The sequence below is a fragment of the Bison bison genome, unplaced genomic scaffold (assembly GCF_000754665.1).
Source record: "Bison bison bison isolate TAMUID 2011002044 unplaced genomic scaffold, Bison_UMD1.0 scf7180017864289, whole genome shotgun sequence".
Classification (NCBI taxonomy): domain Eukaryota; kingdom Metazoa; phylum Chordata; class Mammalia; order Artiodactyla; family Bovidae; genus Bison; species Bison bison.
Genome location: NW_011494861.1, coordinates 16,085,067 through 16,098,652, shown reverse-complemented (window position 1 = coordinate 16,098,652; position 13,586 = coordinate 16,085,067). Strand labels below are relative to the sequence as shown.

Genomic DNA, 13,586 nt, shown 5'->3' with positions numbered 1-13,586 from the left:
TGATAACCACAGAGAAAGAAATTGAAATCAAAGTTAGAGTGAATAATCACAATAGAACAACAGTATGTTATTTTTTTCATTAAAGTCAAATGATCAGAATTAGGACCATGAATCTACTATAATTGTTCTTCATTTTCAGAATGCAAACCGTAAAAAAAAATCCTTTTGTTTTAAACTTGGTTCTCTTTGCTGCATCTGACATTATACAATGCTGCTTCTCTGGTGAAAATCAAGAAACTCTTCAAAGATCCCTCTTCCTCATCAGCGCTTTAAATAATTGGCATTCCTGGGTTCTATTCTGTTTTTCTTCTTCTACTTATTTTTCTGAAATGATCTGATCCACTCTCATCATTTCAGCTTTGATTTCTCCCCAGAGTCAGTCTCCAGTATACAGCTGGCTGCTGGACAGCTACTCAGATGGCCCTCAAATACCCTCCCTTTCCAAATTTAAAACTAAATTAATCATCAACTCCTAACCGTTTTTCTTCCATTCATTCTCAATGGACGTGTTTTCTACCTCAGCTCAAAATACCATAATTTACCCAGTTGCTTAAGCGATGAAACAAGACATGCTACTTTTGACTTTTCCTTTGTCAATCCATCCATGAAACCTACCAATTTTGCCTCCAGAAAAATGTTTCATTCTTTCTTTTTCTCTAAGTCTCAATATCTTTCATTTAGACTGATATTTCCTAACGGGTATCTCTGCTATTACATGCTTCTTTTCAGTTCCATCCTCTACGTGGATATACGAATATATGTAAAATGAACATCTGGTTGTCTTTCCCTTGCTTCAAACTGATTGTGGCTCCTCATTAGGTACAGAACAAAGCCTCTATAAAGCCTACATTTCTTCATCTTAAGAAGTCTTTATAATTTTTTCCCTGCCCATGTGACCATTTTCATCTCACATCTCTTTCTCTCCATACACCTTCTACAGCAATGATACAGAAACTGTCATTCACTGTTCCTTTTATATATTGTGCCCTTTGTTTTGCCATACATTTGCTCACGTAGCAATCTCTACTCCTTCTCTTATCCATCTTGTCTCCGCCCCCCAGCCTCATTTATGTCTTGGCAAAGCTACCACCTCCTCTAGAAAGTCCTTTCTGAAAACTCTCCGCTCTCCTCTTACTCTCTGCATTGCTTTCACCTAGCACACCGTAAGTCTTCTATACTGACCATCACAAAAACAATGCAGATACAGAGAGAGAGTTAAAATAATAGGTATGTGCCTACATTACCTGTGCCCCAATTCCAGCCCATAAGGCCTTTGAGAACACAAACAATAAATTATTCATATTTGTAATCCCACGTCTTAGCCCAGTACTGACAACTGATCCTCAATAAATGTTCTGTCAAATGAAGGTGACTAAGAGGAAAGAGAATGTACAAAAATAAATCACAGAAGAGATAAAAGACTTCCTTGTCACATTCCTTCATGATGCTCCTGGTCCTGCTCACATTTGGGCAGATACATGGACTTCCTCAATCCTAGTGGGTTCTAGTTAAAAATAACTCCAAATAGGCAATGTATTCCCTACCAGCCCGCAAAATTAATTCTATTGAGAAACTAACTGTCCTGTTCTTGACATCAGATCTCTTATTTTCTCACCAAAAGTACAGGTTTAAAAAGATATGCCATGTATAATCTCCATCAAGTAAATGGAGAATAGGAAGGGAGGGAAAAAAAAAAAAGCAGAAAATAAAATGAATTTGGCAGTACCGTGCCATTTATCACATGGAAAATTACTTACATGCAGCAGCAATACAGCAGCAAGAAAAGACTGTCCTTGACAGTACCCAATGTCTTCGTCATAGACAGAGTAGGCCTAGAAAAAGATGAGAGGAAAGAAATATTATAAACATTCACAGATTTTAACCTAAGTGCTAGTTCACATCAAGCTGCCACTTGTTCTTATCCCTGGCCTGTCCACCACAATTTCACTGATCCCTCATCTTGAATGTGCAAGCCATTAGCACAGTGGAATCCTTCAAAGAGGCTGCACATTTCCTAAAGCAATTCTAGATGGCCATTATCCCCAGGTTCATCTTTAGAATCTGGAATAAAAAGATGCTCAGAGCACCTAAATTAATTTTTAAAGATCCATTATGGTTTGTGGTCAGGCAGACAAGACTATGGGAGGCAAGTGCAAAATGTGGAGGAGGGTAGAAGGGTTCTGCAGTTGATGCGGGAATTCTAATGCACTACATGGGGGAGCCCTGTAGTACAGACACCATGACCTAATAGACTCTCGCCCAAAATCACCCACTAATGCACTATATGGGGGAGCCCTGTAGTACAGACACCATGACCTAATAGACTCTCCCCCAAAATCACCCACTAATGCACTATATGGGGAAACCCTGTAGTACAGATATCATAACCTAATAGACTCCCCCCCAAATCACCCACTAATGCACTATATGGGGAGCCCTGTAGTACAGACACCATAACCTAATAGACTCTCCCCCAAAATCACCCACTAATGCACTATATGGGGAAACCCTGTAGTACAGATATCATAACCTAATAGACTCCCCCCCAAATCACCCACTAATGCACTATATGGGGAGCCCTGTAGTACAGACACCATAACCTAATAGACTCTCCCCCAAAATCACCCACTAATGCACTATATGGGGAAACCCTGTAGTACAGATATCATAACCTAATAGACTCCCCCCAAAATCACCCACTAATGTACTATATGGGGGAGCCCTGTAGTACAGATACCATGACCTAATAAACTCTCCCCCAAAATCACCCACTAATGTACTATATGGGGGAGCCCTGTAGTACAGATACCATGACCTAATAGACTCCCCCCAAAATTACCCACTAATGCACTATATGGGGGAACCTTGTAGTACAGGTATCATAACCTAATAGACTCCCCCCTCAGATCACCCTTTCTAGCCACTACATGTTCTCTGACTTTGAGGGACACATACATATCTGTTGTACATTGTTTTTCTTTTCTCATATAACCCTTTACAATATAAAAACCATTTATGATTCCAGGGTAGTACAAAGGTAGACAGTGTGGGCTATAGCTACAGTTTACTGACCCCTGGTTTAGCACAACAACAAAAAAATAATTCAGGTGCTCCCCCCTTTATTTTTAAAATACAAACAACCCCAATTGTGCTGTTTAAATCCTGGACATGTACCCCATTCCATGTATCCTACCTATCTGTGGTACTTCATTTTAGTGAAGGCATCTCCATTTAATGTACTTAATATAATACAATGCACTGTGATTTTATAAGTATAAAAATTCTCTCTGTCCAGGGCAATGATTATCAAAGATAAACAGGAACAGTTATCATATCTCCCTTATGCCAAGGTAGTCAGAGTATAAGGACTAGAATTCTTTTTTATTATTAAAAAATCTTTATTGAAATATAGCATATATTCAATGAAATGCATACCTTTTAATTTCACAGTTCCTTAAATAAGTTGAGTCATTCATGTAATTCCATCATTATAGAATATTTATAGCATTCTAGAATGTCCCTCATGACTCTCTGAAGTCAAACCACCTCCACCCTAGGCTACCAGTGAGCTGATTTTTTTCACAATTATTAGCTTTGCATTTTAGAAGAATTTCATATAAATGGATTAATATATACTCTTTTGTGTCTGACTTCCTTCACTCAGCATAATGTTTCTGAGAGCCTTCAATGTTGTTGAAAGCATCAGTAAATCATCCACTTTCACTACTGAGTAGTAGTCCACTGTATAAATATACCACAATTGGTCTATCCAGTCTCCCTCTGATGAACATATGGGTTTTTTCCCCCCAGACTGGGGCTAGTACAAAGTAAAACTGGTTTGTATACACAAGGCCTTTTGTGTATATAGGTTTTCATTTCCCTTGGGTAAATACCTAGGAGTGGAGGTTCAAGGTTCAAATGCTAAGTGTATGTTTAACTTTCTAAGATATTGCCAGATTATTTTGCAAAGTGATTGTTCAGCTATTGCCTCCACATCAGCAAAATATAAGAGTACTCATTGCTCACATTCTTGTCAATACTTTATATTGCCAGTCTTTTTCCTTTTATTAATTCCTGTGCTTTTGACTTAAATCTCTCTGATGGCTAATGACACAGAATGTATTATAATGTGTTTTTAGGCAACTGATATACCTTCTTTTGAGGATATCTCTTTGAGTTCTTGTTCATTTGTTTAATTCAGTTGCTTATCTTATCACTGTCGATTCATGAAAACTCTTCATACATTCTGTTGACAGAATCATTATCTGACATATGTATTACCGATATTTTCTCCCAGTGCATGGTCTGCCTTTTTATTGTTTTAATGGTGCCTTTTGAAGAACTGTTGTTATCTTTTAACCTTCTGCCAATGATGACATTATCATGCCCTCATCTAATGAGAGAAAAATTAGATCACCGAATCATTTCCTAATGAATTTTAAAGAAGCTTTTCTTCATTATAACCAGTTTCCCAAGCTTGGCCTAATTATAAAAACTGAAAGATGGATTACCATCCTTTACTTATTTAATTTTCTTTGATTTATATAGTTTTATTTATGAGTCCTTATTTGTACTTTTATCCAGAGCTTATGGATCGGGGTGGGTTGGGCTGGGGGTGTGTGTGTGTGTGTGTAGAAGGATTACAGAGAGAAAAGAAGAGGAACAATTAACAAAGAAAGAGGGGAGAGGTTCTAATACTATCCTTATTTAGTGCATCCCTGATGGCTCTCCATTACTTCTTTTTCCATGAACAAGGAACTCTGAGATTTCTTGATAAGATATCATGTCACATATATTACCAAGGCTTCCCTTTCCCATAAAAGATAGTCTAAGCTGAGGATTCCTTAAAACTGGGGATTTCTAAAGTCAATCATGCTTCATCAGCCCTGACATAATTTTGACAAATGTTTGATCCATCTTTATATATTTAACAGTTACTGAGAAGTGTTGCTATGTACATGCACATTTGTGTTACAACAGAAGTCCAACATAAAACAAGGGTCCAGAGTCCACCAGAGGAGGGATGAATTCATTGAGACCCCACAAACTAGTCTCTAACTGGAAAGCTGAGGATAAAAGTACATATCAGCAGTGTATCGATCTTACTTTCTAATTGTGTTATGGCTTTGGATTAGGTTAGCAACAAAAATGACTTTTCAGAGGCCACCTACTAAATCGATTTTATGATTCACAGTTTGAAAAACACAATGTTCTAGTACGTTCTTTCCCCTGGAGTTCTTCCAAGCACTCTTCGGGTTTAGTCTAAGCCTTCTCTAACTGAGCTGAACCAAATCTGTTCCCTCCATTTTAAACTTGCCTCTCTTTAGCACCATACCGCCTTGTCCCACCTCTCACTGTAACTGCTTCCCTGGCCAGATGCCTGCTCAAACTGACTTTCAGAAACCAACTGAACAGCACTACTATAATGGAGGAGGTTATTGAACCAACCTTCTGTCTGGTAACAAATTTAATCTATATACAGACAAAATGTATAAAACAACTATCTGAAAGCACTGAGCAAAAAGCAGGAGGAAGAAACTGGAGGGGAGAATAAACTTGGAAGAAGGTGATGACACTGGGTAAAATTCTCATTCTTTATGGCTTTTGTTGGAGGTCATGTGCCAGTGGTGCCACAATGGAAGGATAAAACTTGGATATTAAACTATAGACTTACTGGCTTGAAGAATCAGAGAACAGACTAGGATGACTGTAACAGCTAGAAAGCAAGAGTAGAAATGCTAGGGGAAAAGTAACAGAAGAGAAGCCTTTACCACGCCTAGTGTAAAAGTACAATATCCAAGACAATGTAAAACTGATACAAGTATAGACTAATAAATAAAACAGAATAAGAAGTCTAGAAGTAGAGCCACCCTCATATAGTCATTTAATGGCAACAAGGTTACCAAGATAACAGTGAGGAAAGGAGAAATTTTTACATATGTAAAAATGTAAATCTATAGAAATTGTTTCAATAAATGTGCTCAAACAATTGGAATCCATATGGGGGAAATTAATGAACCTTTATCCCTAACTTTATTTCATATGAAAAAATTAATTCTAGATATAACATACTCCTAAATATAAAAGTAAAATTATAAAGCTACTCAGGGAAAAGACAGAACATCTTTGTAACTTGGTAAAGGCAAAGGTTTCTTAGCCAGGGCACAGAAGTTATTAACTATTAAAAAAATTAATGAATACAATAGACATTAGCAAAATTTAGAAAATGAAAACCAGAGACATGACTCTGCTGACAAAGGTCCATACAGTCAAGGTTATGGTCTTTCCAGTGGTCACATACGGTTGTGAGAGCTGGACCAAAAAGAAGCAGAATGCTAAAGAATTGATGCCTTTGAACTGTGGTGCTGGAGAAAACTCCTGAAAGTCCCTTGGACAGCAAGGAGATCAAACCAGTCAGTCTTAAGGGAGATCAACCCTGAATATTCACTGGAAGGACTGAAGCTGAAGCTCCAGGATTTTGGTCATCTGATGAGAACAGATGACTCATTGGAAAAGTCCCTGATGCTGGGAAAGATTAAAGGCAGAAGGAGAAGAGGGTGTCAGAGGATGAGATGGCTGGATGGCGTCACTGATGCAATCAACATGAACTTGGGCAACTTCAGGAGATGATGAGGGGCAGGGAGGCCTGGTGTGCTGCAGTCCATGGGGTTGCAAAGAGTTGGACATGACTGGGTGACTGAACAACAACAACACTGATAAAAAGATACCATTAAGAAAACAGTTAAACTACGGACTGGGAAAATATTTGCAAATGTATCTAAACAAAGTCTTGAACAGAATATATAAAGAACTCCTCTAACTTGATATTAAAAAACCCAATTTAAAAATGTACTGAAGATCTGAAAAGATACATCACAGAGAAATATCTATGAATGGTCATTGGGAACATGCCCAAGTGGAGAGGAGATGACAATGGAGGATTCTCACCTCTCCCACAAACACATCAAAAAATACACCTATATGCGGAACAGTTCTCACTGAAAACTAACTGGAGATTGGTAGAAAGACTACTGTACAACCAAGACTGTAAGAAAGACCCACACAGAATCAAGTAGGAAGGGAAGAGAAGTGATCAGACCTGTGCCCCTGGGAGCAGACTCAGAGGAAAATGGAAATTATACAGGAAAGAGATCCTCCCAGGGAGTGAATGATTTGAGCCACATACTGGTGCCCCAACCCTGGGGACCAACACAGGGAAGATAAGCCCAGTGGATAGTTGGAGGGACAACGGGACTAACAGGAGGGCTGTGTGAAGACGGGACTCCACTTGTGAGAAGCATGAGCACATTTGCTTGCTCCTGAAGCAGGACTCAGACTGTGGTTTGTAAACTGCATGGGAGGCTGGCCAGCTTCCTGAAGACCACTCCAGTGCCTGCTCCAGTGCTTCAGAAGCCTTCTGGGCCTCAGACCACAAGCAAACTGCCACAGCCCAAGGCCTGACCTACCCCAAATGCCTAAACCAGCACCTTTAATACTCCAAGATACTTTAAAGTATTAAGATGGATTAATTAATTGAATGCAAGAGTAGATGGATCTACTACTTGCAAGAGATATCTTGTCTACTACAAGAGATCTACTTGTCTACTACAAGAGACATCTGATAAAAGAGGTAATAAAATATTAATTATAGAATCTAGGTGATAGATTTATGGATGTTCACTGTACAATTCTTTGAGCTTTTCTGTGTATTTGAAAATACTTTGTAACTTTCGGGGGGAAAATATTGTTCCTATACTCTCTTCACTCTGATTTGGACTACAGACTACTCTTCTGGCTGGGGTCCCAAGGGAATTTTATATATTCAGTCAGCAAGTCACTATTTACTGAGTATCTATTATATAATCAAACATTGTGCTGAGGTAGACACAAGGATGAAAATATATGGTCCATGTTCCTTAGCTCAGAATCTTATAGAAGAACTCAGCGCGTACAATGAGAAAGTACACAGTGAGATGAATTCCAACCAGAGGGAAAGGGTGCGTAACCAAACCATACTGCAAGGAATGGAGATAAAGGCAAGGGAAGCATCTTAGACAAGGTGCTACTGTCTTAGTCTTATAGAAGAGGATGTGACCTGAATTGCTGCAAGCTTGGTCTCACATTCTTGAAGGAAGAATACTGAGATTCTTCAGACATGCTGCATGTCAAAGGCAGACGATGTCAGACACTGTACTAAATGCTTTCCCACATTCTCAATCAATCCTCACAAAGCCTGTGAGATGACAAAAGTGATATTGAGAGAAGGTAATTAACCTGGGCAAGGTCAAACAGTTAAAGCCAGGATCTGAACCCAAATCTTCTCAAATACAGAGCCTACATACATTATACCTTTATTTTATCACTGCTGGAGACTGTGTTCTCTCAGAATTCGTATTTTGAACCCCCAAAGTAATGGTTATTTCAAGGTGGAACCATTTAGAGTTGATTAGGTCCTGAGGTAGAGCTCTCATGAATGGTATTACTATTCTTATGAAGAAGATTCAAGAGCACTCCCATACTTCTTCTGCTACTTGTGGACACAGCAAGGAGATGGCCATCTATGAACCAGGAAGTGAGTCCTCACCAGACACTGAAAATTGCCAGCACCGTGACCAAGGCTTCCCCGCCTCAAGGACTCTGAGTAGTAAATGTTTAAGCCCCTCAGTGAGTGGTGTTCCTGTAATAGTAACAGGCTAAGACGTTCACTTAGACTGTGTGCAGAACTATTCTTCTTAGACATTTATGTGTTTGGATCCATGTAAGATAAGAGGGTCCATCTTCTGATTTGCCTTGGGGTTCAATAGACATGGAAAATCACATTGCATACTCTCAAGAAAAAAGAAAAGACGGTCTGATCAAGGTCAGCTTAATATTTTTAAGTCCATAACTTCTGGGTTTAGGGAAGGAGAAGTTTTCATTTCTTTATGTAATATGCGTGTTTATTAACATACTGACTACAAGCTACAACTTAGACATGAAAACATAGATAGCTGTTAAAGCTTAATCATGTTGGTGCTAACACGTACATATAATTTAAGTTCTCCTTATTAAAATCAGTATGGTGGGGGAAGGAGAGGTTGGTAAAAATTGAGAGAGTAGCATTGGAGAAGGAAATGGCAACCCACTCCAGTGTTCTTGCCTGGAGAATCTCAGGGATGGCGGAGCCTAGTGGGCTGCTGTCTATGGGGTCGCACAGAGTCGGATACGACTGAAGCGACTTAGCAGCAGCAGCAGCACCAGCAGCATTGGAATATATATACTACCATGCGTGAAATAGCTAGCTAGTGGGAAGTTGCTGTATAACTCAAGGAGCTCAGCCTGGTGCTCAGCGATGACCTAGAGGAATGGGATGGGGGAGTAGAGTGGGAGAGAGGCTCAAGAGAAAGGAGAGATATATATACTTATGGCTGTTTCACGCTATGGTATGGCAGAAACCAACACAACATTTTAAAGTTAATTATCCTCCAATTAAAAATAAATTATTAAAAATTAATAGAAAAAAATATGGAAAATACTTGATTTTTTTTTTTTTGCATTGTGAGTAACTGTTATGTAGATAGAGATGCTAACTTTGAAAATAATTTTCCAAGGGTAGTAAGACTTTCTTTGTCAATCCAAAATACACAATAACCATTACTGTTCTTGAATTATTTTAAAATCCTAAAGGAAAGTTTTTAGTCTTAGAGCTAGATTGTCTAAAGCCTTATCCACAACCTGTTACTCCCCAAACACTCTCACTCACATGTCTTTATCAGATTGATACAGAAAATATAGAATGGTGTTCCTCTTTTGTCTCAGAAATGTGGAACCTACTGCACTATTTTATCAAACAATCACACTTACAGATCAAGATGAAGGAAATTCAGACTCACAGGAAGAATGAAATCATAAGATTCTCTTTAACAAAACAGAAAGGCTGCTATGTGGGCATGCAAAAAGGAATTAAACTAAAAAGGAATAAAACACAGTCCCATTCAGCTTCTCGATACTACTAGAGTACTGATGTAGTTGCTGACTTACTGGCTATCAATAGACAGTAGTTAAGTTTATTGGTTTTAACCATGACATGTTAAGTGTTTCTCTAAACTCTAACCTAAATACTGAATTGTCTCACAATTTAATATAGCTCTGAGAACAGGAAATACTAACTCAGATTTCCCTACTTTAATAGGAGCTTGACATTTATGTAAAGCCATTTTTCATTTATTAATATTAGATAAACTGTTAAGTCTATCACTACAATGAACTTCTGCCAACATGAGACCAAAACAAACAGATAAACAAATCAGCCTCTGAATTATTGCTCAGTAGCCCTTAAATGAGTATGCTATGGAGAAAAATCCAAATATAAAATATGTAGAATAAATTCACTTACAAACTAAAAAGAGATCTGATCTCACACAATCTGAGACAAAAAAAGAGATACCGAAGAAATACTATTTTAAGTAACGCTACAATAAGCTAAATGAAAAGAGGTCACAAAGTGACAAAATCATTAAAAAACATGGTTGTCTAAAAGTAGAATAACATTTAAAGAAAAGATTACTTAATATAGCACAAGAATATAAGTGGCTTTTCAAATAATTCTTCAGCATTAATTTTTCTAACAAATAACCAGTAACATTTATTAATAACTACTATTTTTCCAGATTTTGTGTTGTGGTGCTTAGATGCTCAGTCGTATCCAACTCTTTGCAACCCCATGGACTGCAGCCTACCAGGCTCCTCTGTCCATGGGGATTCTCCAAGCAAGAATACTGGAGTGGGTTGCCATGCCCTCCTCCAGGGGGTCTTCCCAACCCAGCGATTCAACCCAGGTCTCCTGCATTGCAGGCAGATTTTTTACGATCTGAGCTACCAGGGAAGCCCAAGAACACTGGAGTGGGTAGCCTATCCCTTCTCCAGGGGATCATCCCAACCCAGGAATCAAACCAGGGTCTCCTGTATTGCAGGAGGATTCTTTACCAGCTAAGCTACCTGGGATATGTAAGTAATTTATTTAACCCTTACAACAACGCTCTGAGCTAAGCACTCTTAATATCCCCATTTTATAGAAGAAAAAACTGAGGGAAAGTAAAAGTAAACAACTTGTGCAAGGTCACCCAGTTAGTAAGCAGCAGGCCAGACTCAGGCAGCTCCAGTCTACAAACTAAGACCTGCTGCAGAGCCCAAGGCCTTAGCAACTGTCGGTATACAGTCTCTAGATCTCAGTGACTGTGACGTATGTGGTACAGTTCACGTGAGCAAAAGAAAGACCTAATGATAAAACACAAAGTTTTCTTTCTGCTATGTAATCAATGAATGTTCAGAAACAAATCACAGAGAGAGCTTTAGCTAAAGAGGAGGAATGCTAACACAAAGTTTAGGACTGTGGTTGACTCTGGTGAGGGAACACTGAATCTGAGAAGAGCACCTGGGAATATTCAAAAATATTGATAATGATATATTTCCTAAATTGTATCTACAGGGATGCTGCTTCTATTATTAATTTTTCAAAATCATAAATACAAATTATGTTTACTCATTTGAATGTATGATACATTTCATAATTTTAAAATTTGAATATATTTTAAAATATTTCATAATTTTTAAAATTTGATAAATTTTAAAAATATGACATGTTTCATAATTTTTAAAATTTAATTAAAGTTTTAAAAAATGACTTATTACACTGAATGGAACACAGCACTGGTTTATGTTAAGATTTCAATTTGGGTGACATCTCTAGGATATAAATTTATGAAAGACACACTGAGCTGGAGTTTAATATAATGATTCAAATAGTAAAACAGACAACTAATGAAAACTGCTTTTCTCGGAGAAAACTGTACATGTATGGCTGATTCTCATTACTTACCCTAGTTATGCTCCATGAAGTTTCTTCAAACACTGAATCGAGCATATACTCAATTCCTATCCCTAGGGGATACAGTGTCTTAGGCTTCTGCAAGCCTCTGGTCACAACACTTTCAGCAACTGATCAATATACAACCTTGTGTTACATGTGTTTCTACTTAAATACACCTTTTAAAATATTTATTGACTCATTAATGGTGAAATCACAGCCAACAGCGTTTCGCTCACGCCTGAATGAAGTTGATCTAACACATGTATTTCCTCCAGAGGCACATCACAGCCTTCTGATGCTTAGCAAAACAGGTTGCACTTCAGCACAACACGTGGGGAACACTTTAAACAGCAAAATCACCAACAACAAAATCACCAGAAGCACAAAAACGAAGTAATAACTACACTGAAAAAAACACACTGGTGTGTAGTATGAAAGCTGAGGCAAGAAGGCAGAGCATAACCTAGCTGCATCTGGACTCGGCAGGTCTTCACTCATCAAGCAACTCAGACATTGTGCACAGGCACATCAGTAATGACTACAAAAGCACCAAAAGTATCAATTGTGAGGTTACAAACAAATCCTAGCAAGTAGGTGAATCTGAAAATATGGAATCAATGAATAACGAGGATCAACTCTGTGTATGTGCGTATTGATAAATATATTTATCCATGTCTACATATATTCTTGAAGTTACACATCCTTTTGGACACACACATGTATAAACACACAGGCATATCCAAAATTAAGTTGAACTTGTTTATTTCTGAAGAAGTCTACAAAAAGTTAATCAATACAAAGCATTTATAATTAATAAAACCAATACTGTTATTGATTGGAATAATAAATTATTAGTTTTATGAAGGACCACAAACATTAGAACAATCAAGTAAATGAAAACTTAATGTGAATGTAGCCCCACATACAATTTGAAGTTTTAAAATTTGATTATAAATCAATATTTTATTAAAAATTTTCAGTACTCAATTTCCTGATCAAATTCCTTTTCATGCAAACCTTTAAAATATTATCACTGACATATTTTTATTTGTTTCTTTACTATTCAGTACCAGTAGTCCCCAGTAATGAACCACTCATTAACCACTATTTTCTGTGAAACTCAGCATGTGTTTTACCATGAACATAATATAGCTAGGTTATCAGATTAGCTGGAATCAGAAAATTAGTCCCTAACTACAGTGACCAGGACAATAACTCTAAAATCATTGATTGCTGGGTTCAGATCAGATCAGTCGCTCAGTCATGTCCAACTCTTTGCGACCCCATGAATCACAGCACGCCAGGCCTCCCTGTCCATCACCAACTCCCGGAGTTCACTCAGACTCATGTCCATCGAGTCAGTGATGCCATCCAGCCATCTCATCTACTGTTGTCCCCTTCTCCTCTTGCCCCCAATCCCTCCCAGCATCAGAGTCTTTTCCAATGAGTCAACCCTTCGCATGAGGTGGCCAAAGTACTGGAGTTTCAGCTTCAGCATCATTCCTTCCAAATAAATCCCAGGGCTGATCTCCTTCAGAATGGACTGGTTGGATCTCTTCGCAGTCCAAGGGACTCTCAAGAGTCATCTCCAACACCACAGTTCAAAAGCATCAATTCTTCGGCGCTCAGCCTTCTTCACAGTCCAACTCTCACATCCATACATGACCACTGGAAAAACCATAGCCTTGACTAGATGGACCTTTGTTGGCAAAGTAATGTCTCTGCTTTTGAATATGCT

The 13,586-nt window shown here is 38.2% G+C and overlaps 1 protein-coding gene across 2 annotated transcripts in view; it reads right to left on the bottom strand.

Moving 5' to 3' along the window:
* The window catches only part of RABGAP1L (RAB GTPase activating protein 1-like), a 680,557-nt gene that overhangs the window by 295,730 nt on the left and 371,241 nt on the right, over positions 1 to 13,586 (bottom strand). For both annotated transcript variants that reach the window (XM_010850085.1, XM_010850086.1), the window contains exon 14: positions 1,758 to 1,832. In XM_010850085.1, coding sequence (XP_010848387.1) covers positions 1,758 to 1,832 — 75 coding nt within the window. The remainder of the gene's footprint in view (positions 1 to 1,757; positions 1,833 to 13,586) is intronic.